The sequence below is a fragment of the Nomascus leucogenys genome, chromosome 8, assembly GCF_006542625.1.
Source record: "Nomascus leucogenys isolate Asia chromosome 8, Asia_NLE_v1, whole genome shotgun sequence".
NCBI classification, from domain to species: Eukaryota; Metazoa; Chordata; class Mammalia; order Primates; family Hylobatidae; genus Nomascus; species Nomascus leucogenys.
The window spans coordinates 32,319,916-32,347,210 of record NC_044388.1 but is presented as its reverse complement, the minus strand read 5'-3'; the positions used below and the strand labels follow the sequence as shown (position 1 = coordinate 32,347,210).

The following is a 27,295-nucleotide window of genomic DNA, read 5'->3' as shown; positions in this document are numbered from 1 at the left end:
TGTTGCCCAGGCTGGAGGGCAGGGGTATGATCATAGCTCACTGCAGCCTCGAACTCCTGGGCTCTAGCAATCCTCCCACCTCAGTCTCCCAAGTAGCTGGGACCACAGATGCGCATCACCACCCCAGCTAATTTTAGAGATGGGGATCTCACTATGTTACCCAGGCTGGTCTCGAACTCCTGGCATTAAGTGATCCTCCTGCCTTGGCCCCCCAAAGTGCTGGAATTACAGGCATGAGCCACCACACCTGGCCCCACATGAAGTTTCATTCATAATTCCCAACAAGCTATTTTGCTCAAGAAAACATTAGGTGGGCATCTGGCAGACCTTCTCATGGACTACAGTGTTTATCAAAGTTTGTTCCATAGTCTTTCCTTCAGCACTTGGCAAAAGTTGACATTAAATTTGATCTACCTTACACTGAGAAATGTTTCACACTTATGTCTGATCAAAATGATCCTAGTTCGCCTGTGTTCTAGCACAGATGCCAACTAAACAGCTCACTCTTGAGCTTTATCATCTCATTATGAAGCTGTGGATACTGAGGCTCACGGCTTCATATTGACTCAGCTGAGTAGCCCAGCAAACGCATGTCCTTTCCCATCTCATTTTTTTTCTGTGTTAAGAAAAATGTCCATAAGGCCAGAACACAGAAAGATCTATTATCAACCCAGTTTAGGATTCAGTGGCAATCAATACAACAGCCCCCTGAGAGCCTGGCGCAGCTGGGACTCCCCAGAAATTCACTGCCAGCTCTTAAATATGGGGTGGGGGAAAGACAAAGCGGGGTAAAGCGATTCTGATCACACTCCTTCAAGGTCAAATAAAGAATCTCTTGAAACTGGCTGGATATGCAAACCCTAAGGGAATTACGAGAATAACCCTGTCCACGGTTACAACCCAGCCCCCAGCCCTGGGTGAAAAGCCCCTCACTCCTCTTTACCACCAGAGAGATGAGACCTGAAGGCTCTGATTAAACATTCACCCCTTCAGGAGAACCCAGAGTTATAGAAGGGATGTCAGTGGTGCTGAGCAGTAGCTTTAAGTCCCAGAAAAGCCTTTTCTTACTATGCAAACCCACTCGTGCTTGGATGCCCACTTTATATTTGTGGTGGCTGCCAGCAGAACCCTGGCAGAACCCATTCTGAGCACAGATCCCATTCTGAGCAGGCATCTCATCCTTGCTGTAACCAAACCACCGAGGCTGTGAATGTAAAATCCCTGGGACCATGGAAGACCCTCCATTCATCTCAGAATTTCTCTCTGAAGGTTCTCCTCCAGGACAGCAAGGGTCCCCAAGGTCTCCAAGGTCAGCACAGCCATAGCCTCCAGCTCTCCTGTTTGTCAGCTGCTGTTTATGGAGCACGTGGCTGTTGGATACTATACCCCATAGTCTGCATACAACACTTCATTTAATTCTCACAGAAACGGCATGGAGAGATATCATCATCATTTCATTATAAAGGTGTGGATACTGATGCTCACCAGGATAAGATGCTTGTCCAAGGCTGCAATCTCAGTTAAGTGGCAAAACCAAGATTCCAGCTGGGTTTATCTGCCTGCACAGTGGCTGTCTGGCCGTTTTTTGCTGATGAGTGGACCCATTGCTTTAGATCCTTTCATATTTAAATGAGACCAATGACAAAAGAGGAAAGATCCCAAAGTGAATCCACGAGGACGTACTAAACCCCTGCTCTGTGTCAGTGAGCCAAGTTAGATCTCTCAGCCAGGCCATGAGCTAGGGCCCTCTGTGTGTGGCCTTGGCCTTACGATAACCCTTTAAAACAAAAAGAACATTGTAATGACCCTTTCCCTCTCTTTGCCCTCAATGTGGGCTCCTTGAGGACAGGTCTGTCTTGATCATCACTGCACCCCTTGTATCTGGCCTGTGCCTGACACAGAGGAAGCGTTCGATAAATGCCTGTTGAATGAAAACATGTTCTTCCCCAACACAGGCCAGCTGTGTGCATGCTTTAGCCTCCCAGGCTGCCCAAGCCCCCTAGCCTGCTGTTCTATGGGGGTTTGGCCACATTGGTCACACTGCTTTACAGATTCCGAGACAGGGTCTGTCTTTCACTGATTTCTGAGGAATGAGATTTGCGGGAAATACCACTTCCTTATAAATAGTGGATGTTCAACCACCCTCGATATTTAACAAATGTCACTGCTGGTCACTTTTTTTTTTTTTTTTTTTCTTGAGACAGGGTCTCACTCCATCACCCAGGCTGGAGTACAGTGGTGTAATCACGGCTCACTGCGACCTCCACCTCCCAGGCTCAGGTTCAGGTGATCCTCCCAGCTCAGCCTCCTGAGTGTCTCTGCAGGTCGTTTTAGGTGACCTGGTGGGAGGGCACTCAGCCAACTGAGAGACAAAACTGACTCACCTTTATTGTCACGTACCCATGGCTCATGTCACTTGGATTGCAAGAGGTTGGCAGAGGGGCCGGGATATTGAGAAGCTGTAAGCAGGAAAGGTACAGTGAGAGAGACGGCCGCAGCCTCCTTCTGAGACTCTCCTGAGCACTGGCGCCAGGGGAGGCCTCGGAAATCACCTTTGCCACTCCATCCTGAGCCCTCCTGGTGGCTGACCAGCCCATCTCCCTCTCCTGCCAGCACAGCCAGGCTCCATTCTCCCTCCTGCCTTCCAGTTGAGTGGAGCCCCAAGACTGAGTTCTGGCCCACGGATGCAGATGGAAGAGTGCAGCCTCCTGCCTGGCACATTAAGCCCCCCACATGATTCTCTACATTCTCAACTCCCCATCTTCCGGCCGGGTGTCCAGTGTAACCTCGAAAACCACAGGTAGAAGACAGTGCATCCTCCATCATCCTGAGTCTCTGAATGACTGCGTGAAGTAAAGCCCCTGGCCACTGCCCACTGAACTCCATATAAGCAAGAAGCAAAAATCACTTGCTCTAAGCCAGAGAATTTGGACTTTAATTAATATTATTTGCTTCCGTGGCAGCTCCTCAGATGGTTGCCCAGGCTCATGTGGGACACCATGCGAAGCTCACACAGCAGTCACTCCAGCACAGTTTTGTTGAAAGGTCTCTCCTTCAAGTCGGCCAAAATCCAACTCTCTGGGCCTTTGTATTAGTTTGCTCTGGCTGCCATGACAAAATACCAGTTTATGTGGTTTCAAGAACAGATACTTATTTCCTCACAGTTCTGGAGGCTGGAAGTCAAAGGTCAAGGTGCTGGTGGAGCTGGTTTCTCCTGAGGCCTCTCTCCTTGGCTTGCAGATGGCCACCTTCTCCTTGTGTCTTCACATGGTCTTTCCCTTGTGTCCTCGTGCCCCGGGTACCTCTCTGTGTGTGTCCTAATCTCTGCCTCTTCTCCCTTTTTTGGGGGTCTCTGCTCTGTCATCCAGGCTGACATGCAGTGATGTGATCACAGCTCACTGCAGCCTTGACCTCCTTGGCTCAAGGGATCCTCCCACCTCAGCCTCCTAAGTAGCTGGGACTATAGGTGTGCACCACCACGGCCAGCTATTTCTTTTTTTTAAAGACAGGATCTTACTATGTTGCCCAGGCTGGCCTCGAAGTCCTGGCCTCAAGTGATCCTCCCACCTTGGCCTCCCAAAGTGCTGGGATTACAGGAGTGAGCCACGGCTCCTGTCCTTAATCAATCCTTCTTCTAAAGAGACCAGTCAGATGAGATTAGGGCTCAGCCTTGTGACCTGATTTTAACTTCATTACCTCCTTGAATGCCCCTTCTTCAGACCCAGTCACATCCTGAGGTATTAGAGGTTAGGACTTCACTGTATTAATTTTGGGGAACACAGTCTAGCCCCTAATAGCCTTCCACCGGCAGGTCCCAGGCCTGTTCTCAGGAGTCCGTGAGCGCTTAGACTAACCCATCTCAGTAAATAGGAAATTCCTGAACAAGGAGTCCTTATGGAGGCTTTCGTACCTTACTGGACTCAGGTTCCCTGAGGCAGAAATGACAAGGAGCCCACTACTGAGCATATGTACGTGAAAATCGCCTTATGCCTCAACTCTGCTGCTGCACACGCTGTGAATCCTACTGCTGGATTGGTCACTTTTAGTCCTAAAGGCGTAACCCAACACAAAATTCATTCTCCTCAGTGACTCAGTTTTGTGACCTCTAAAATGGGGACGTAAGCTAAGAAATCTACCTCCTCTATAACCATGGAAGACTCTGCCTGGGCATCTGCAGAGGGGGACACAGGAGGTGAGTCCTCCCATCTCTATGGCATCTGGAGAAGACAGGGGCAGGGAGGGACTCAGTGTGATGGGGGAGGGCCAGCTGGTGTCTCCTGCTGGCTCTGAGCCCATGGTTGGGGGGGAGCCAAGGCCCATGAGCAGGGCTGGTGCCCCTTAGGGTCCCTCCTGCCATGTGTCCTCAGTTTCCTAGGTCATACGCCAGGGGATGCCCCTGCTTTTGGGGGTGGGAAAAGTGGGGGGTTCCTACTTTAATAATCCTCTTATATGTTTGTGCAATTTACAAAGTCTGTTCATGACTGACGCCCACTGCTTTCCTCTGAGAAAGAGACGCAGGCTCCCCTGTTTAAGAAGGGGTAATTTTTCTGTGGGGATATAAAAGGGTATAGCTGCTGTGAAAAACAGCACAGCATTTCCTCAAACATTTAAAAATAGAATTTTGGCCAGGCACGGTGGCTCACGCCTGTAATCCTCGCACTCTGGGAGGCCGAGGTGGGTGGATCACTTAGACCAGCCTGACCAACGTGGGGAAACCCTGTCTCTACCAAAAATACAAAAATTAGCCAGAAATCGCTTGATCCTGGGAGGTGGAGCTTGCAGTGAGCCAATATTGTGCCACTGCACTCCAGCCTGGCCAACAGAGCGAGACTCTGTCTGAAAAAAGAAATAATAATAAATAAAAGAAAAGAAAAATAGGATTTCCATATGATCCAGCAATTCCAATCGTAGGTATACACACAGAAGCACTGAAAACAGGGTCTCAAAGAGATACACTCACACTCACATTCATAGCAGCACTATTGCCAATAGCCAAAAGGCAAAAGCAACTCAGGCATCTTTGGATAGCTGAGTGGATAAACCCAATGTGGTCTATCCCTACAGTGGAATAGTTAGTATTCTATCCTAAAAAGGAAGGAAATTCTGACCCATGCTGCAACATGGGTGAACCTTGGAGACATTACGCTAAGTGAAATAAGCCAGTTACAAAAAGACAAATATTGTGATTCCACTTACATTAGGTCCCTAGAGGAGTCCAATTCATAGAGAAAAAAGCAGGACGGGGGTTGCCAGGGGCCAGGACACACAGTCTATGGCACGTTTGCTATAGGTAGCAGCTGAAGGTATTATATAAGACACAGCCCTAGCCCAAAAAAAAAAAAAAAAAAGCAGAATGGGGGTTGCCAGGACACACAGTCTATGGCAGCTTGCTGTAGGTAGCAGCTGAAGGTGTTATATAAGACACAGCCCTAGCAAAAAAAAAAAAAAAAAAAAAAAAAAAGCAGGATGGGGGTTGCCAGGGGCCAGGGCATGCCATTGAATGGAGAGTTGGTGTTTGATGGTGCAGAGTTTCATGTGAGGAAGATGAAAAAGTTCTAGACGTGAGTGGTGGTGATGACTGCACGACAATGTACATGTTCTTAACATCACTGAACTGTCCACACACACACATGCACGCGCACACACACATACACACAAAGATGGCAAATTTTATGTTACATGTATTTTTCCACAATGAAAAAATACCAGGGGGATGATGTTCATTTTTCCTTCTATCTTCCTCTTCCTCATACCCCTGAGACAAAGAGAAGTGAGACATGGTTTTTACTTTCCCAGTTTCACAGGACAGGTATCTGTGGCTCAGGTATGCTGAGGGGACAGACCTAGCCAGTGGCACAGGCACATGGGTTCCCTGAGCCCAAGTCTGATGTGCTTTCTTCTCTGTTGCCTGGGACTTGCAGGTTTGTAGAAGGACAAATGAACAAAGCTTGGGCAAGATGCTTTAAGGTTATGGAGTCATTGGGTGTACATTTTAATTTATTCATTAAAGACAAAAAATCAGTCTTGTCATGGGCTGAATTGTATCACTCTCAAAATTCACATGTTAAAGTCTTAGTGCCCAATACTTTTTTGTTTGTTTGTTTGTTTGTTTGTTTGTTTGTTTTTGGAGACAGAGTCTCGCTCTTGTTGTCCAGGTTGGAGTGCAGTAGCACGATCTTGAATCATTGCAACCTTCACCTCCTGGGTTCAAGCTATTCTTGTGCCTCAGCCTCCCGAGTAGCTGGGATTACAGGTGCCCACCACCACGCTTGGCTAAGTTTTTATATTTTTAGTAGAGACGGGGTGTAGCCATGTTGGCCAGGTTGGTCTCGAATTCCTGACATTAACTGATCCACCTACCTCGGCCTCCCAAAGTGCTGTGATTACAGGAGTGAGCCACTGCACCCAGCCTTAGTCCCCAGTACTTTAGAATGCAACTATATTTGGAGATTAGGCCTTTACAGAAGTAACTAAGGTTAAAGGAGGTCATTTGGGTGGGACCTAGTGCAATCTGACTGGTATCCTCATAAAAAGAGGAAGTTAGGAAGCGAAAGACACAGGGAAAAACCAAGTGAGGAAATAAGGAGAAGGTGGCCATCTGCAAGCCAAGGACAGAGGCCTCGGGAGAAACCAACCCTGCTGGCACCTTGATCTTGGACTTCCAGCCTCCAGAACAGTGAGAGAATGCATGTCTGTTGTTGAAGCCACACAGCCTGTAGTACTTTGTTATGGCAGCCCGAGCAAACTAACCCACTTCCCTTTGAGGCAATGGCTGTGCATCCTTGGACGTGTGGCAGGCTCAGCTGAGTGCCAGCTCTCTCCTGCCTCTTCTCTCCTGTGCCCACAGGATGAGGGTGCTGCACTTCTGCAGAAGGCTGTGGACTCAGTGAGATCAGCGATCTTAGGTCAACCCCAAAAAAGAAAGGTGCCTCAGACCTGGAGGAGCAGGCTAATCCCCAGGCAACCCCAGGGACATCATGGCGGCGGTCCCAACCACCTCAGGGAGGGACAGGCTTTTCTTAAGAGGCTTCCCTCTGAGCTGGGTGGAACTAAAGGGCTGCACCTGAGTGCCAGAGGCATGCTCGGGCATGCCAGGTAGGGGCCCTGATCCTTAGGGTAAACGTTCTCCACAATTACTCTCAAAAGCGAGGTCAGGATGGCCTTGAACATCCCACTCTTGCTGCCAGTTCCCCGGCCCTGGCATGAACACTAGTATAAATTATTGTCTCCCTGTTCACTGACTGCAGAGAAAGAGGCAAGATGCTCCTTAGGGACATCGTGCTGACTGCACAGTGGGTGATGGACTCCCAACCAGCAGTGCCCGGGAGTCATTCACGGACTCCATGGACAGCAGCTTCTCTGCTCGTGGTTCTCTCCTGAGTCCAGAAACCACAGATGAGTGCAGGAAGCTTGGCTCGCTCGCAAGTCAAGTTACCTGGATTCCGGTCACTTTCTCCAGTTCTTTCAGGGCCGTGTCAGTGTCCTGGACCAGGATGGTGACCATTCCCAAGTCACGGGCTGGCTTCAGATTAGCCCCGATGTCATCCAAAAATACGACCTGAGCCCAAAACAGCATGGGAGAATCCCAGAAAGAAACTTACCAGAATGCAAACAGGGGCTATTTTATGATGAGGAGATTAAAAACTCTTTTTCTTTTGTAATCATCTACTGCTAAAATGAAAAGCATTTAATTACACAACATACGCATGAAAACAAAGGCACATATGACCCCACACAGACCTACTGGCTTCAGCCACTTCTGAAATTGCAAGAGGATTAGGAGAGGATACACACTTATCAAGGTGACATTAAAATTCTTCCGGGAAAATCAACAGGCATAAGTAGACCAAAAAATGTGTCTGGAAAAGAACTGTAGTGAGGGCAGAGAGTCAAACAATTGATGAAGCTACAAAAGGTAGAAATTTGGCACTAGAAAGGAAACAGACGTATCTATGAAATAGACCCAAATACAAATAAGAATTTAGTTTCTAAGAAAAGTGTCATGTCCAATTGGTAAGGAAGATTGTTTAATGGCCTTGGTATGACTGGTTAACTGTTTGGGGGAATAAAATGGATCCTTACTTTATATCTTACCCCCAAATAGACTCTTAATGAATCAAAAATTTATAGGTAGTAAGAAAGAAAGTGCTAGGCTTGATGGCTCACACCTGTAATCCCAGCACTTTGGGAGACTGGAAGGATTGGTTGAAACCAGGAGTTCAAGACTAGCATGAACAATATAGTGAGACCCCCGTTAAAACAAAAAGTAAAAAATTAGCCATACATGGTGGCATGAATCTGTGGTCATAGCTACTTGGGAGGCTGAGGCAGGAGGATCACTTGAGCTCAGGAGTTTGAGGCTGCAGTGAGCTATGATCGCATCACTGCACTCCAGCCTAGGTGACAGAGTGAGGTTCTGTCTCTAAGAAAAAATAAATTAATTAGTTAAACAATAAATAAATAAAAAGAGAAGAAAAATCCTGGAAGTCATAGAAAGCATGGGTGCATGCATTTACCATCTTGGACAAGGGAAGTCTAGAATTCTAAGCAGCTCATCCAACCTGGAAGCCATCAATAGGAAGACTGATATATTCCTGTGCAGGCTTAGATTGGGAGCCCTGCTCTGAGGCTGACTCCAGGCACTGAGAAGAGCAGAAGCAAAGTCCAGGAGGAGAAAGGGGAGGTCCCAGGATGGAGCATGGCAAGGACTCCAAGGCTAGAGTTCAGGGTTTGCTCGGATAAGCTTGTGGGGAGGTGGGGGGTTGGATATGTGAGGGAAAGGAATTTAATTTCCATTCAATCACCTTTTGCAGATTAAAGTAGGGAAGCACAAAGAGAAGAGAGCTTTAGGATAGGTGATCTCTGGAGACAGGCTCAGGGCACAGGGTGTCTGGTGGGAGACCGTGGCAATACCAGAGCCTGTCCTCACTCACTCTTTGTGGGGATGAACGTGACTACTAGTCTTGTGGCCTTGCAAGTCTCCCAGGATCTCCATTTCTTTGTAAGTAAACTGAGGCAGCTGGGCTAAAACAGCTTTTGCTGATGCCTGTTTTGACCAAAGTTCTGTAAGAGCTATACAGTGGAGCCAAATGCCCACCTCTGGGAGAACTTTCTAGATCAAAGAATGGGTAATAGTCTTTTAGGAGAAGACGTGCTCTGGGAGAAGTGGACTCAGAGCTGTCCTGCCAGGCCCAAGATGTATCCCACCTGCTCACTCCTCAGTTTTTCTCTGGTTGCAGTATCTCGGAATATCCTTCTCCACCATAAGGAAGTGTATCCATACCTCACTGGGGCTGGCCTTCAGGGTGTCCAGTAGAAACTTGTAGATCTGAGGTTCAGGTTTGACCATTCCCACCTGACACGACTCTATCAGGAAGTCAAAGTGCATCTTCAGCTCACACATCAGCTGGGCCAGGCCATCTCTCTCAGCACGGTCGTCCAGCCAGGTGTTGGTGAGGATGGCAGTTGTGAATCCTGAGCAAAAAGCCACCAGTAGATGGACCAGCTACAGACCTTTGCCCTGAAATGCTCCAGATACCCCCAGGGGACTCCAATGATGGGCCAGGCAGGTTGTGCTCACTTTTATCAATCTCTTATGCCCAACTTTCAACCGACAAATTGGAAAAGAATCATCTTGACCCATGAACACCTCTGACACAGACACAAGCATGAGCTGGGTTCATTCAAGGCCCTCAGAAGCCCAGATGGAGAAACTACCCTCCTTCCTCCTTGACGACAGTGGAGCAGCACTTTTACATTCATCAGCTCATTTTGATCTCTACCACCTCAGGGGTGGACAAGGCCGATCCTACCCTCCCAGATTCACAGATCAGCAAAGAAGTTCAGTCAAGTTACAAGCCGCCCAGAGCCACATGGTGAAGGTCCAGCGTTCTTTCTAGTCCACGCTACTGAAAACACTGCTTGACTAAATTCCAGAATACCTACCTTGGCAATCAGGGACTAGGTTCCTATTTCAAAACTGGAGAAGTGTACATAGAGATAGGATTATCCCCTGGCTTTATCTGCCTAACCAGCCAGGGTGAGAACTAGGCAATGCTGGAAAGAAGACACTGAAGAGTTGATGGTGAGACTCTTCCCACGCAATAGGAGGAAGGAATTGCAGACATGGGATGGCTCAGCCACAACTAGGTAAGTCTGCTGATAAGAGGGTGGAATAGTTTCAAGTATGCCTATGACAAGAGTCAGGTGTTCACACAAAGTCAACGCCTATGGATGAACTTGACATGTCTTAGACTATGTGACATAATCTGAGCCCTTGTCAGCCAACTCATAGCTTGGACACTCTGACACCCAGAGGCTGAGTGCTAAAAAGGCCTTGTTTTTTAATCACTGTGACAAAAGATCATGTCATTTGGGTCGTTACTAAAGTGCCATTGAAGGGGAGAATGATGCTCACAAGGCAGTCATGGGCATCAATTGCTTTATTAAGTAAAATTCTGCCATTTTTCCAGCTTTTGTAATAGGGCTGCTTTTGCCATTGGATAAAACTTGCTTTGGGGCCATATTTAAAGAGGCTTTCCATCATGGCTCAGAAGACCTGTGATCTCAAAACTCACTTCAATGGATTCTGACCTAATGCTCCTGAGGGTTCTGTGTGGTCAGGCCTGAGATTGGCCAGTATCAGATCCTTACCTTTCTTCCTGAGCATGAGAGCTGCCTGGAGCATGGGGCGGTTGATCTTTCTGGCTGAAATCGCCTTGTCAAAGATTTCTTTTACAGAGAAATTCTTGGGGAGACAGACTTCAGAGGTCTTGGAGCACTTCCTGCAGTTTTCTTCCATGAGTGGTATCCACTGTCAAAGTGAAGTGAGGGGACAATTTGTATGGCCACTCAGAAAAGCTCTGGCAGGGTCTACTAAATGTAAACATATACATTCCCTGTGTCCAAGCAATTCCATTCCTGGACACATACCCACTGGAAATGCCAACATATGTTCTCCAAAAGACATGGCCAAAAATATTCATAGCTGTACTCTTCCTAGGAGTCCCAAACCAGAAACGACCCAAATGCCCACTAACAGCAGAATGGATAGACTGTATTATATTCACCCACAGTCATAGCAATGCTATTCCTAAGAGCCCTGTCTTAGCCCATGTCAGCTGCTATAACAAAAGGCCAGAGGCTGGGTGGCTCATAAACAGCAGGATTTTCATAGCAATTACTAGAAATTCACTCTAAATTCTGTATGTTCATTGAAAATATAGGCTGGGCACGGTGGCTCATACCTGTAATCCTAGCACTTTGGAACACCAAGGTGAGCGGATCGTTTGAACCTAGGAGCTCAAGACCAGTCTGGGTAACATGGTGAAACCCCATTTCTAGCAATAATAATAATAATACAAAAAACAGCTGGGCATGGTGATGTGTGCCTGTAGTCCCAGCTACTTGGGAGGCTGAGATGGGAGGATCTTCTGAGCCCAGGAGGTAAAGGCTGCAGTGAGCCGTGATCATGCCACTGCACTCCAGCCTAGGCAATAGAGTAAGACCCTGTCTCAGAAAAAGAAGAAAGAAGAAAGAATAATAAGAAGAAAATATATAGCATTTCCCTCTTTCTTACCTTCCAACAATATTACTGAGGTTTTTTTATGGATTAAATAAAAAGTCAATAATTCCATGTTCTTCCCAATAGTTTCATCACAGTTTTCGTTCACCATTTGCCACAATATATTAGCAAGTATGTTTTAAGGTGACTGCAATACTCCCATTAATACAACATTTGCCTTCACAGAAAAGGTGGGTGTTTTCTATTATGGTGGGCCCCAAGTTCGGGGAGATGGGCACGCAGGCAGAGAACGTCCATCCAAAGGGCTCTGTGTGGTGATGTCCCCTCACCTGGGAAAGTGTGATCTCTCCTCTCATAAGCTGGGTAGTGGCACCCTCTGGTCCCCCTTTCTGGAAAGCATCATTCAGAAGTCCTCTGGAAAACACAAAGAACATCGGAACGTTCTGTGGATTTTGTCATGGCAGCACATGGAAACAGACACTGTTCATATTCATTGAGAAGCAGCCACTAGAAAGGCGTACTGCCAGGAACTGGAAAATGCAAACGCAGTTCAAATTGGGATCTTTGCCCGCAAGGAGCCATCCAGCTGAGGACATGAGACCATACAGTAAATCACAGTATGTTCCACGGAGAAGCTGCCCTTGGGAAACCACCTGATAGCAGCTTCAACCAGAGGTGCTTCCTACTTTACCATTTAAAGGTCAGAACCAAGAGTGGGCACGTGCCCATTACTGTCCTCGTGTGCATCAGGCATGGTCTCGAAGAACTTTTTCATGAGTTCATCTTCTTCAAAAAGAATGGAATATGTTTTTTCTGGTTTCGATTCTGCCTGTCTAGTTTCTATTTTATCTTAATCTCATCTTCTAACCTTTAAAAAGTTTCCTGTATTAGTCTGTTCTCACACTGCTATAAAGTACCTCAGATCGGGTAATTTATAAAGAAAAGAGATTTAATTGGCTCATGTTTCTGCAGGCTGTAGAGGAAGCATGGCTGGGGAGGCCTCAGGGAACTCACAATCATGGCGGAAGGCAAAGGGGAAGCTAGACACGTCTTACATGGTTGGAGCAGGAGGAAGAGAAAGAAGGGGTAAGTGCTACACACTTTTATAAACAACTAGATCTCATGAGAACTCACTCACCATCATGAGAACAGCAAGGAGGAAATCCACCCCCATGATCCAATCACCTCCCACCAACCCCCTCTTCCAACATTAGGGATTACAACTGGACATGAGATTTGGGTGGGGACATAAATTCAAACCATATCACTGTGTTTAGGCTGGGTTGTATGCCCCCATCCCAAATACATACATTGAAGTTCTAACTTCCAATACCAACAGGATGTGACTGTATTTGGAGAGTGGGTCTTTAAGAGGTAATTTAAGTTAAATAAGATCATACAGGTGGGCTCTAATCCAACAATAGGACTGGTGCCCTTATAAGGAGATTAGGACACAGACACACACAGAGGGTCAACCATGTGAGGGCACAGGGAGAAGAACACTGTTAACAAGCCAAGGAGAGAGGCCTCAGAAGGAACCAACCCTGCTGACATCTTGATCTTGGACTTCCAGCCTCCAGAGCTGTCAGAGAAACCATTTCTATTGTTGCCATCCAGTCTGTGTTTGCTGTTACAGCAGCCCCAGTAAATAAACACACTGAGTAACAGAACAAATGTATTTATGTGTACAAATGCATTTGTTCTATTACTCAGGTCTGGAAAGTAATTTTAACTGGCTTGCCAATTCCAGATGAATTCCAGTTGAAGTGGCAAGCCAGTTAAAATTACCAGCCCTGAGTAACGGAACAAATATCCCCATCCTGGGAGCTTTATTTCTGATAATAGTCAAGTATACCTTTTATCAGACACCCTCTTGCAGGTAACAGTGGTCAGCTCTGGACCAACTATAAGGAGACATATACCTAATATCTGTGGCCTTGCTCAACTTTTCAATGTCAGCAATGGTTTTCCCACACCTTTGCCAACAGTTTTTGGTTTTTTAAACAGCTTTCTTAAGGTATAATTACTGCTTTGGTTTGAATGTTTGTCTCCTCTGAAGCTCATGTTGAAATTTAATCCCCAATGTGGCAATATTGAGAGGTGGGCCTTTAAGAAGTGATTGGGTCATGAGGGCTCCACCTTCATGGATGGATTAATTTATCCATAGGCTAATGGGTTAATGAGTTAATGGGTTATCATGGGATTGGGACTACTGGCTTTATAAGAAGTGGAAGTGAGGCCTGAGCTAGCACATTGAGCCCCCTCACCATATGATGCCCTGTGCTACCTTGAGACTCTGCAGAGAGTCCCTACCAGCAAAAATGCCCTCACCAGATGCAACCCCTCAACCTTGGAATTCTCAGCCTCCATAACTGCAAGAAATAAATTCCTTTTCTTTATAAATTACCCAGTTTCAGATATCCTGTTGTAAGCAACAGAAAATGGACTAAGACAATTGCATAGCATTAAATTCACGTAGTAGGACGATTCAGTGATTTGCAGTAAATTTACAGTTGTGTAAGCATCACCACATTCCAATTTTAGAACATTTCCACCTCCTCCAAAAGACTCCTGGTCCCTTTCAGTATCTGCTCCTCAGTATTAAGAAGCAATGCAATATTCAACTTAACAATCCTATTGAGCACCTTAGGTGTATGAGGCATTGTACTATGTGCTGTGATGCAAAAGTGGAAAAATATGATGCTATTCATAGGAAGCTCATAGAAGAACAAGGGAGGCAAGGTATAAACAAATAACTGCAACACACTAGGTGAGTGGGAAAACAGGGGAAAATTATTTCTTCTTCCTGGAGAATGCGGGATGATAAAAGAAGAGGAACTAGGGAAAGAATATAACTATACAGGAAGAAGATACCACTGAATCTATAAAACAAGGGCAGGTGGTCATTAAAAAAAAGCCACTTGATACAACAAGAACATTCTTGGTATTGGAAAACATGAGCTTACTTCCATATCCTAGCCTAGCTCCAGCTCCTCTTCCTGTTAATGATAAGCCTCCTCTAATCTCCCCCACTCAGAAGGAAACAAGCAAAGAAATCTCCAAGGGACCAAAAAACCCCCAGGCTATCGGTTATGTCCCCTTCAAGCTGTGGGGGGAGGGGAATTTGGCCCAACCTGTGTATATATCCCCTTCTCCCTCTCTGATTTAAAGCAGATCAAGGTAGACCTGGGGAAGTTTTCAGATGATCCTGATAGGTATATAGATGTCCTACAGGGTCTAGGGCAAACCTTCGACCTCACTTAGAGAGAGGTCATGCTATTGTTAGATCAAACCCTGCCCTCTAATGAAAAGAATGCGGCTTTAGCTGCAGCCTGAGAGGTTGGTATCTTAGTGAAGTAAATGGTATCTTAGTCAAGTAAATGATAGAATGACAGCTGAAGAAAGGGAGAAATTCCCTACTGGTCAACAAGCTGTCCCCAGTATGGATCCCCACTGGGACCTAGACTCAGATCATGGGGACTGGAGTCGCAAACATCTGTTGACCTGTGTTCCAGAAGGACTACGGAGAATTAGGAAAAAGCCCATGAATTATTCAATGATGTCCACCATAACTCAGGGAAAGGAAGAAAATCCTACTGCCTTCCTCGAGCGGCTACAGGAGGCCTTAAGAAAATATACTCCCCTGTCACCTGACTCCCTCGAGGGTCAATTGATTCTAAAAGATAAGTTTATTACCCAATCAGCCGCAGATATCAGGAGAAAGCTCCAAAAGCTATCCCTGGGCCCTGAACAAAATTTGGAGGCATTATTAAACCTGGAAACCTCAGTGTTCTATAATAGGGACCAAGAGGAACAGGCCCAAAAGGAAAAGTGAGATCAGAGAAAGGCCGCAGCCTTAGTCATGGCCCTCAGACAAACAAACCTTGGTGGTTCAGAGAAGACAGAAAATGGAGCAGGCCAATCACCCAGTAGGGCTTGTTATCAGTGTGTTTTGCAAGGACACTTTAAAAAAGATTGTCCAACAACAAACAAGCTGCCCCCTCACCCATGTCCACTATGCCAAGGCAATCACTGGAAGGCACACTGCCCCAGAGGACAAAGGTTCTCTGGGCCAGAAGCCCCCAATCAGATGATCCAACAACAGGACTGAGGGTGCCTGGGGCAAGTGCCAGCTCATGTCATCACCCTCACTGAACCCCGGGTATGTTTAACTATTGAGGGCCAAGAAATTGACTTCCTCCTGGACACTGGCATGGCCTTCTCAGTGTTAATCTCCTGTCCTGGACGACTGTCCTCAAGGTCTGTTACCATCCAAGGAATCCTGGGACAGCCTGTAACCATGTATTTGTCCCACCTTCTCAGTTGTAATTGGGAGACTTTGCTTTTTTCACACGCCTTTCTTGTTGTGCCTGAAAGTCCCACACCCTTATTAGGGAGGGACATATTAGCCAAAGCTAGAGTTATTATCTATATAAATATGGGAAACAAGTTACCCATTTGTTGTCCCCTACTTGAGGAGGGAATCAACCCTGAAGTCTGGGCATTGAAAGGACAATTCGGAAGGGCAAAAAATGCCAGCCCAGTCCAAATCAGGCTAAAAGACCCCACCACTTTTCCTTATCAAAGGCAATATCCCTTAAGGCCTGAAGCTCATAAAGGATTACAGGATATTTTTAGACATTTAAAAGTTCAAGCCTTAGTAAGAAAATGCAGCAGTCCCTGCAACACCCCAGTTCCAGGAGTACAAAAACTGAACGTTCAGTGGAGACTAGTACAAGATCTTAGACTCATCAGTGAGGCAGTAATTCCTCTATATCCAGCTGTACCCAACCCCTATACCCTGCTCTCTCAAATACCAGAGGAAGCAGAATGGTTCACTGTTCTGGACCTCAAGGATGCCTTCTTCTGCATTCCCCTGCACTCTGACTCCAAGGTTCTCTTTGCCTTTGAGGATCCCACAGACCACACGTCCCAACTTATGTGGACGGTCTTGCCTCAAGGGTTTAGGGATTGCCCTCACCTGTTTGGTCAGGCACTGGCCCAAGATCTAGGCCACTTCTCAAGTCCAGGCACTCTGGTCCTTCAGTATGTGGATGATTTACTTATGGTTACCAGTTCAAAAGCCTCATGCCAGCAGGCTACTCTAGATCTCTTGAACTTTCTAGCTAATCAAGGGTACACGGCATCTACACTGAAGGCCCAGCTCTGCCTACAAGTCAAATATCTAGGCCTAATCTTAGCCAGAGGAACCAGGGCTCTCAGCAAAGAATGAATACAGCCTATACTGGCTTGTCCTCGCCCTAAGACATTAAAACAGTTATGGGGGTTCCTTGGGATCACCAGCTTTTGCCGACTATGGATCCCCAGATACAGCGAGATGACCAGGCCACTCTATACTCTAATCAAGGAGACCCAGAGGGCAAACACTAATCTAGTAGAATGGGAACCAGAGGCAGAAATAGCATCCAAAACCTTAAAGCAGGCCCTAGTACAAGCTCCAGCTTTAAGCCTTCTCAAAGGATAAGACTTCTCTTTATACATCAGAGAGAGAGCGGGAATAGCTCTTGGAGTCCTTACTCAGACTTGTGGGACAACCCCACAACCAGTGGCATACCTAAGTAAGGAAATTGATGTAGTGGCAAAAGGCTGGCCTCACTGTTTATGGGTAGTTGCAGCAGTGGCCATCTTAGTATCGGAGGCTATCAAAATAATACAAAGAAAGGATCTCACTGTCTGGACTACTGATGATGTAAATGGCATACTAGGTCCCAAAGGAAATTAATGGCTCTCAGACAACTGCCTGCTTAGATACCAGGCGCTTGTGTGTGGCCCTGAACCCTGCCACTTTTCTCCCAGAGGATGGGGAACCAATCGAGCATGACTGCCAACAAATTATAGCCCAGACTTATGCCGCCCGAGAGGATCTCTTAGAAGTCCCCTTAGCTAATCCTGACCTTCACCTATCTACCGATGAAAGTTCATTTGTGGAGAATGCGATACAAAGGGCAGGTTATGCCATAGTTAGTGATGTAACAGTACTTGAAAGTAAGCCTCTTTCCCCAGGGACCAGCACCCAGTTAGCAGAACTAGTGGTGCTTACCTGAGCCTTAGAACTGGGAAAGGAAAAAAAATAAATGTGTATACAGATAACAAGTATGCTTATCTAATCTTACATGCCCATGCTGCAATAAGGAAAGGGAGTTCCTAACGTCTGGGGGAACCCCCATTAAATACCACAAGGAAATCATGGAGTTATTGCACGCAGTGCAAAAACCCAAGGAGGTGGCAGTCTTACACTGCCGAAGCCATCAGAAAGGTGAAGGAGAAAAGGCAGAAGAAAACCATCAGGCAGACGCTGAGGCCAAAATTGCTGCCAGGTGGAACCTCCCATTAGAAATACCTATGGAAGGACCCTTGGTATGGAACAACCCTCTGCAAGAGATTAAGCCCCAGTATTCTCCGACCGAAACAGAATGAGGACTTTCACGGGGGCATAGTTTTCTCCTCTTCAGGTGGTTAACAACAGAAGAGGGAAAGGTACTCATACCCAAAGCCAGCCAGTGGAAAATACTTAAGACCCTCCACCAAACTTTTCATATGGGTATTGAGAACACTCATCAAATGGCCAAATCCCTATTTACAGGGCCAAATCTCCTTCGGACCATCCAACAAGTAGTCAAAGCCTGTGAGGTGTGCCAAAGGAATAATCCCTTGGTCCATCATAAGGCCCCTCTGGGGGAACAAAGAATAGGGCACTATCCAGGAGAAGACTGGCAGTTAGACTTCATCCATGTGCCTAAGTCAAGGGGATTTCAACACTTGTTGGTCTGGTTGATACGTTCACAAATTGGATGAAGCCTTGCCCTGCAAGACAGAGAAGGCTCAAGCAGTGGTTAAAGTCCTAATTCATGAAATAATTCCTAGATTTGGGCTTCCCCAAAGCTTACAAAGTGACAATGGTCTGGCTTTTAAAGCCATGGTAACTCAGGGAGTTTCCAGGATGCTAGGGACACAATATCACCTTCACTGTGCCTGGAGGCCACAATCCTCAGGAAAAGCCCATACAAGACCTTGTAACCACCAATACTGAATACCATCTTAACTTTCCAAGCCCCTTTAGGCATCCAACACAACCTGTTATCAGGCCTGCCCCTGAGGCATCTACTATCCCATCAGTGTAATTATACCCTATAACTTCAAGCCCCAGCTGATCATAGTAACTCCTGAGTCACCCAAACAGCTCCATTCAGATGGCTTGTCTGCTTCTCAGGGCCCCCCAAAATCATCACCTCCTTCCCGCTTAACAAACAATCTGGGTTTTGTAATGTCAAACATACTCCCTGCATGACCATTCACCCCTGGACCGCCTGCAGCAGTGCCCCCACCACTAGTGAATGCCTTCTTATCCCCTTTCAATTACTCTCTTGAATGGTTCCTAGTAGATACAAAACGGTTTTTTCTCCAGTGGGAAAATAGAACACAGGGAGCCACTCAGTCTGCTTCCAACACCCTTTCCAGCTGCTCACCAGAGCTACCTTGGCAAGTACTCTAGGAGTGCGGGAAAATGAAAACAACAAACTCACACACCTTTTTAACATACACAACCAGTTCATTCTACCCAGCCAAGGCATATTCTTCTTATGTGGAACTTCAACCTATATCTGCCTCCCCGCCAGCTGGACAGGCACCTGCACCTTAGTTTTCCTAAGTCTCAACACTGACATTGCCACAGGAAATCAGACCCTATCAGCGCCCCTCAAAGCTCAAGTCTGTCAGCACAGGACCATACAACTAAGACCCCTACTTATAGGGCTAGGAATGTCCATTGCTACAGGAACCAGAATAGCCAGTTTAACTGGCTATTCATTATCCTAATACCACACACTCTCAAAGGATTTCTCAGACAGTTTGCAATAAATAAATCGATCCTTACTCACGATCCCAAATAGACTATTTGGCAACAGTGACTCTCCAAAACCGCTAAGGCCTAGACCTCCTCACTGCTGAGAAAGGAGGACTTTGCGCCTTCTTAGGGGAAGAGTGTTGTTTTTAAACTAACCAGTCAGGGATAGTACAAGACGCTGCCTGGCATTTACAGGAAAAGGCTTCTGAAACCAGACGCCTTTCAAACTCTTATACCAACCTCCGGAGTTGGGCGACTTGGCTTCTCCCCTTTCTAGGTCCCGTGACAGCCATCTTGCTATTACTCATTTTCAGTCCCTGTATTTTTAACCTCCTTGTCAAATTTGTTTCCTCCAGGATCGAGGTCATCAAGCTACAGATGGTCTTACAAATGGAACCCCAAATGAGCTCAACTCACAACTTTACCAAGGACTGCTAGACTGACCCACTGGCCCTTTGACTGGCCTAGAGAGTTCCCCTCTGGAGGACACTACAACTGCAGGGCCCCTTCTTTGCCCCATCCAGCAGGAAGTAGCTACAGCGGTCATCACCCAGGTCCCAGTAGCAGGTGGGGTGTCCTGTTAGGAGGGGGGATTGAGAGGTGAGGCCAGCTGGACTTCCTAGGTCAAGTGGGGACTTGGGGAACTTTCCTGTCTTACAAAAGGATTGTAAAACGCACCAATCAGCGCTCTGTAAAATGCACCAATCAGCGCTCTGTAAAATGCACAATCAGCAGGATTCTAAAGATAGCCAATCACGGGGAGGATTGAAAAAAGGGCACTGTGATAGGACAGAAATGGAACATGAAAGGGGACAATAAGGGAATAAAAGCTGGCCACCCCAGCCAGTAGCGGCAACCCGCTGGGGTCCCCTTCCATGCTGTGGAAGCTTTGTCCTTTCGCTCTTCACAATAAACCTTGCTATCGCTCACTCTTTGGGTCTGCGCCATCTTTAAGAGTGTAACACTCACTGCGAAGGTCCACAGCTCCATTCTTGAAGTCAGTAAGACCACCCACCGGCAGGAACCAACTCTGGACACAACTACAGCCTCCAACTCCTGGGCTCAAGCAACCCTCCTGCCTTAGCCTCCCAAGTAGCTGGGGTTACATGCATGCACTAATGTCTAGCTAATTTTATTTTTATTTTTGGAGAGACAGAGTCTTGCTATTTTGCCCAGGCTATTCTTGAACTCTCAGCCTCAAGTGATCCTCCCACCTTAGCCTCCCAAAGTACAGAGATTACAGGCCTTTCCCTCAAGCTACTTGCCATCTCATCTTCCTAACTATATTAAAAGCAAAGGCTCCGGACATGGACCACTGAGGTTGGATTTCTGGCTCTGCTCTTTAACAGCTATGCGATTTGGACAGCTGGTTTCTTTCTGTGCCTCAGTTTCCTCATATATAAAAGGAGGATATGAACAATGGCTTCCATGCCTGGCCTTCTTTTTCACTTTATAAATAAGTATACTTCTCTCCTTTCTGAATGTAGGAATAATACATTGTTTGTAAATTTAGAAGTTGGAAACTACAAAAAAAAAAAAAAAGAGAGAGCGAGAAAGAAAATCATTACATTATTCCTAATCCCGTTTGATGTACTTTGGCCTATTTCTTCCAGGCATTTTTCTGCATGTACCTTTTTTCCATAGCTGAAACCATATTGTATAAATAGCTTCAGATTCTGGTGGGCTGTTTTTTTCATGTAGTAGAACAGGTATTTTCCCAAGTCCCTGGGCTCTCACTCTGCACACCCCATCTACCATTTCCCAGTGATGTGGCTTTGGGCGGTTGCTGCAGTTTGCTATCACACAAGTAAACCTGCAACCCACACCTGGGGAGAGAATTTCTGCTCTCCTGAATCTCAGCTGGCATCTTTAAGCGCCACCCCATTAGACAGGACGCAGCAGCAGCATAAAGCTCCGTAACTCCTCCCCCTTTTGGAAAAGTTCACAGAAAGCAATTTTGGAGTCCTTGGCAACGTTTAATTATGAACATTTAGAAAGACAACGGACCTCCTCATATGCACTGGGACTTCAGGGCCAGGTCTTCAGTTTCATGATTCGCATGATTTGTAGGGCTCCGGCACGGGAGCAATCTGAAAGCAGGGCTGCAAGCCCAGCGCGATCTGCCTCCTGAGGCCCAGACCCACTGCGGCGGCGGCGCTGGGCCCCCTTACCTGGGCAGCGCCAGGGCCTCCTCCGTGCGGCCGAGGACGCCGAAGACCGCTGGCAGCGCCAGCACCCCGTCAAGGTCGAACACGGCTGCGCGCAGCGTCATGGCGGCGGGTCTGCAGCCTAGCACCCGGACACGCAGCTAGGCCGGGAGATGCGCGAAGGCCAGGGCGCAGGACCCGCCCAGCTTGGCCCGGCTCTGCCCCGCCCCTGTCCTGGCCCCGCCTCCTCCCCACGCCACCTTAACGGGGCTCCGCCCCCTGCCCGGGTTAAGGCTGGACTCTGTCCGGCCGGGAAAGAGGCAGCGGGAGGGGCACAGGAAAGGGAGTCAGAGGGAGAGGTAGAGGAGGCCGGGAAGGCGGAGACCCCAGGCTAGAATCTCGCCTCTGGATGTAACGCCTTCTACTGTCTCAAAGGAAAGTCCAAAGTCGCCTATGCCCCCTCCCCACGCCCCTGCAGTAGCTGATTGAAGAGGCAAACCCAGGCCCGGGCCTTCCTGGACGGGCTGACGGCTCCCTGCGAACTTGCCGGACTTGGAATGCCTGGGAAAGAGGCTACAGACCGTGTGTGTGTGTGTGTGTGTGTGTGTGTGTGTGTGTGTGTGTGTGTGTGTCTATGTGTCAGCACATCCAGTGACTTTTCTAGATTCAGAACATAAGACCATGTGTGCGTGTATGTGTGTGTGTGTGTGTGTGTGTGTTGGCATATCCAGTGACTTCTATATTCAGAACATAAGACCGTGTTGGGGGTCGGGGGGAGGGGGCATATCCAGTGACTTTTCTAGATTCAGAACGAAGGATCACAGATCCCTCACTATCCTGACCACTCCTCTAGGCATGCTCTTCTTTGCCAAGGCAAATGTGTTTCTAGAATAAAATATGATGTTCCAGCTATGCTGTGCCTGCCCAGAATACTTCGATTTCAATCTCTTGTGGAATGAGGCTTAGAAGAACTAAATGTTAGGCTATTATTTTCCTTTTGTACATGCTACTTGTAATAATTCTGTCTTAAAATGTGCGAGGTTTGTTTTTAATCACCGATTTCCACACTATTGGCTCATTTATGTTTCTAGAAAAACTAAAACTTTGGCTGGGAGTCCTTGAGCTGTTGTAGTGCAGCTCCATGAATTAAAAACCATGTCTTTGGTGGAGACCAAACAGTGAGTGAGGCCTGCAACAGTGGAGAATTTACTCTTGAATGTGTCTCTGTGGATATATCCAAGACACCCTCCACCCCGGAGCTTCCAGAACCTTGTGAGAGGTTGTCAGATACCTCACTGTAACTGCGAGGTCTACAACAGTCTCTGGATCTAGCAATCAACAACAGGATTGACCAGAGCCGTGGGTTTCCTCCGGCCTGTTTGCCCTTAGCAAGCTGTGCTGTTGCTTCCTTCTCTAGCTTGGTAACCTCTTCCAGGCTCCTGCCTGGAGCAGTTATTAGTGTTTTCTGAGATTCTTGCCAAAGAAGCAGAGAGTGGCCAACACTGCCAAATGTTACAGGAAGAACTGAAAAAAAGCTGTCCAATTTTGGACTTGGATGACACTGGATGTTTCAGAACACTTTTTGTGGGCCCTTTGTGGTAGAAGCTAGATTACTCTGGATTTGAAGACTGAAAGATTGGCAGAGAAGGGAATACAGCAAGCTAGTTTCTCGTGAAGTTAGTTGATCTCAAAGGTATAATTTAATTTTAAAAAATAGAAAGCAAATTGCAGCCTGACCTATATACTATGAAACCTGTTAAATCTCCAGATTGGGCTTGGTGGCACACACCTGTAATCCCAGCACTTTGGGAGGCTGAGGTGGGAGAATTGCTTGAGGCCAGGAGTTTGAGACAAGCCTGGGCAACAAAGCAAGACCTTCTCTCTATAAAAAAATAAAAATAAAATATTAGCTAGGCATGGTGGTGCATGCCAGTAGTCTCTGCTATTCAGGAGGCTGAGGTGAGAAGATCACTTTAGCCCAGGAAGTGGAGGCTGCAGTGAGCCATGATTGTGCCACTGCACTCCAGCCTGGGTGACACAGCAAGACTCTACCTCCAAAAAATAGAAAAAAAATATTAAATCTCCAACTTAGAGTTTCCTTTGGGCTCCAGACTTGCCAACTTCTTACTCAACATCTTACTCAACATCAATATCCAGCTTCTTACTGAACATCTTCTCTTGAGTGTCTAACAGGCATCTCAAATTTAGCATGGCTAAAACAGAACTCTCGCTCCATTTCTACTTCCCACGCCTGTTCCTCCTAGTGTGTTCCCTATCTTACAAACTGGCATCCCCATTGACTCAGTGGCTCAGTCCCGAGACCACGGAGTTGCTTCCAGATCCCTGGCTCCCAGCCAAACCATATGTTCGTGTTTCTAGTGGTGGCCTGCTGATTGAGGCAGAGATAGCAGCTTCTAGTTCTATGGTGGTGTTTTCTGGGAGTCCTTCCTAAAGGCCCAGTCTGGAGCTCACTCCTCCACTCTGTTCAAAGATTGTGTAGGCTTGCAGTCTCTCATCTTAAATCCATTTCTTCTCTTTCTATTTAAAATAACTACAGTGATTTCTGTTGCCTGCATCTGAATTCTGCATCTAGCACAGTATTGCTTATGAATACATACGTATATTTATACAAGCAGTAAAGCGTAGAGGAACGACATACCTACAGAACTAGATTTCATAAAGCCCCCTTTTGAGAAGAAAAATTTAAAAACGTAGAAATATGAGTTTTACTTTCCTCTGTGGTTAAGAGAAAGCCATGAAGCTATCACATGGACTTTTATTTATTCAGGAGTGGTTAACTTGTAAATAGCTCTGGTGTGGAATATTTTATAATGCCTTGTGAGTTACAGAACTTTCTGGCTGAATTGCTTAGGCAAAGATTAAAGGTCTCAATTGCATTTCACTGCACTTTGCCCTTTTTCATGGTCATGCTTCTCCTGTGTTTTCTGCTACTAAGGGACAGAGAGATAAGGGCTTACCCAGCAGGGCTATGGGAACTGGGTGGCTTTTTGAAATGTAAATCCTAACCCCTATGTCTTCTAATTTTAATATTTATGAAATATGTTTTAGGTGATAGCATGAATCATAAAAGATGGCTAATGTAGTAGTGAAAATTTATAAATTACACCTGATTTCAATCACTAAATTCATAATGAATGTACAGTGACCTCATTAAGGTTTATTTTGGGTTTTCTGCCATTCCTATGCCTTCTGCAACTTCCTGCTAGTCCTTGATTGTCCAACCCTATTTTATAAAATCTGTTTAACCACTAGGGGTTGAGAGGGAAGACTTTACACTGCTGCTTCTCTCTACTGTAGATACTTTAATGGAGCTCAAAGTAAAGCTACCTCTGGCAGTTTTCTAAACCTACAAACCACTTGAAGTTTTGTCCTTTTTTCAATGCAGCAAATGAACGAGTGTCTTTCATTCCATCAACAAATATGTATCAAGCACCTTCTATGTGCCAGGCACTGTTCTAGGCACTTGGGATCAATTGTTAAATAAATCGGACAAATATAGGGGCCGTCAAGGATCTTCCATTTTAGTGGAATAATGAATTCAAATAGCAGTGGCTGGTAGCTTCTGGAGCAGTGAGAAGAATGAGATTGGGAATACTGGTGGTGGCTACTTGCCATTTTTCTTATTTGTCATTTTCCAGCTTCCCAACATCTATAACCTTTTCTTACATACAGAAAATTCCAGCCGGGCATGGTGGCTCACACCTGTAATCGCAGCACTTTGGGAGGCTGAAGCGGGTGGATCACCCAAGGCCAAGAGTTGGAGACCAACCTAGCCAACATGGGGAAACCCCGTCTCTATTAAAAATACAAAACTTATCTGGGCGTGGTGGCACGCACCTGTAATCCCAGTTACTTGGGAGGCTGAGGCAGGAGAATTGTTTGAACCCGGGAGGCGGAGGTTGCAGTGAGCCAAGATCATGCCACTGCACTCACAGCCTGGGCAACAGAGCAAGACTCTGTCGAAAGAAGAAGAGAAGAGAAGAGAAGAGAAGAGAAGAGAAGAGAAGAGAAGAGAAGAGAAGATTCCATCTGGCAGTGATGAAGTTCTGCTTCAGAGATACACAACATCCTTTGAACATCTTCTATTTTGATAGTTCTCACTGTTTGAGAACTACTACTGTTTTGAGTTCTACTTTCTCACAGTAGAATCCACAAACAACATGTTGTCCAGGCTTCCTTAATGCTGGCCAGGTGCACGGGCTCTGCCAATTGGGCACACTTGCCAGGGATTTGGGAATGGGGATGGGCAGCCCAAAGCCACAGCTGTGTGAGCAGGAACTTTCTTTCGGCGAAGGCAGAAGCAGCAACATCTAGTTTTTCTGGGGAGGCTGTGATGGAGCTTCTCTGCTCTGGTCCTGAGTGTACTTGGTGCCCACGCTGGGGCACAGCGGTGGCTTTGTTAAAATTGCACCAAGGTGTGGCCTGTGGTCACTGTGCTGTTCTTGGCTATACAGTTTCCAAAGCTGCATCTCTTGTCCTCCCTGAGATTCTGTGTGTTGTTAATGTCCTATAATAAGCCCCTTTCTGCTTATATGACTGAGAGGAAGTTCTGTAGTTGTAATAAAAACCCTATAACGCATACCCGCCTTATGAGTGTTGGTAGAAGGAAGAACTGCATCGACTGCAGAATTTGGAAATGCCCTGTGCCCACTCCCCAGACTGCCTGGAAGTGAGAGTGAAGGCCTGTGAGCTCCATTCAGCAACTCAGGCGCACCAACCCAGCCTTTACAGTGGGAGCAGGTGAAGGAAACAGGCCAGAGGAGAAGGGTGTTGGTTGGCAGTTTCAAGGGCAGCAGCAGCAGCAGCCAGGGTCCCTGGCTGGCAGGGACGGTGCAGGCTCCGAGGCCCTCAGGCCCAACTGCAGCAGTGGTGCCTTCACAAGTCCAGGTCTGTGCTATGAGTTTGGCAATGACCTTGCTCTTGTTTTCCAGGCTTAGTTCTCCAAGCTCCCAAGGGCCCTCACATATCCTGCCCTCAAATTCTGTGCTTAAGTCAGCCAGAGTAGGGACTTCTCACTCTTCACCAAGTCCAAAAACCCTTCTACTGTGCCATCTGGAAATTTCTGGAACTTGGTTTTATTATCAGCATAATTCACCATTTCCTCAACCTCTTTTCCATTCTCTTTCCCTCCTGCTGTACCCGAAACTTGGCTCTCTCCTGAGGAAACTGCTTTCTTTTTTTTTCTTTTTTTTTTGAGATGGGGTCTCACTGTGTTGCCCAGGCTGGAGTGCACTGGCATGATCCTAGCTCACTGTTGAGAGCAGCAGGAGGCAGCCAAACGCCTGGGCAGATAGGGGCAGGTCCCTGGTGAAGCCCCACCTCCAAGCCGAAGACAGTTTAAAGCCTGAACACCAAACTACAAGTTAAATCCCCAGACCGGATTGAGAATTTGTCTTCCTGTTTGGCACACTTTCCTCAGATTGTTCCCACCCTGCACCTATTTGACATATACCTACCCTTTCCTAATTTGTTTTCTGCATTGTCATGCCCACCTTTGAGTGGTGTCTTCACTTTAACCTTTTTTGCATACTCACAAACCAATCAGCATGCACTCCCCATCCTGAGTCCATAAAAGGCCCTGGACCCAGCCACATGAGGGACTTTCCCACCTTTGGGTAGGGGGACCATCCCCGTGTCCCCTCTCTGCTGAAAGCTATTTCGTCGCTCAATAAGAGTCTTCTCCACCCTTCTTACCCTTCAATGTCCAGCATATCTTCATTCTTTTTGGGTGCAGTACAA

The 27,295-nt window shown here is 46.7% G+C and overlaps 1 protein-coding gene across 3 annotated transcripts in view; it reads right to left on the bottom strand.

The window, feature by feature from the left end:
* EPHX2 (epoxide hydrolase 2) overlaps positions 1 to 21,790 on the bottom strand; it is an 86,171-nt gene extending 64,381 nt beyond the window's left edge. For 2 of the 3 annotated variants that reach the window (XM_030817011.1, XM_003272906.4), the window contains exons 1-6: positions 21,560 to 21,790; positions 11,854 to 11,938; positions 10,654 to 10,813; positions 9,284 to 9,474; positions 7,436 to 7,558; positions 2,385 to 2,459 (exon numbers count right to left, since the gene is read on the bottom strand). In XM_030817011.1, coding sequence (XP_030672871.1) covers positions 2,385 to 2,459; positions 7,436 to 7,558; positions 9,284 to 9,474; positions 10,654 to 10,813; positions 11,854 to 11,938; positions 21,560 to 21,660 — 735 coding nt within the window. In that variant the 5' untranslated portion in view covers positions 21,661 to 21,790. Of the gene's footprint in view, positions 1 to 2,384; positions 2,460 to 7,435; positions 7,559 to 9,283; positions 9,475 to 10,653; positions 10,814 to 11,853; positions 11,939 to 21,395 lie in introns of all 3 variants that reach the window. The other variant, XM_030817012.1, reaches the window with a different exon arrangement.
* Between the last annotated feature and the right edge of the window lie 5,505 nt (positions 21,791 to 27,295).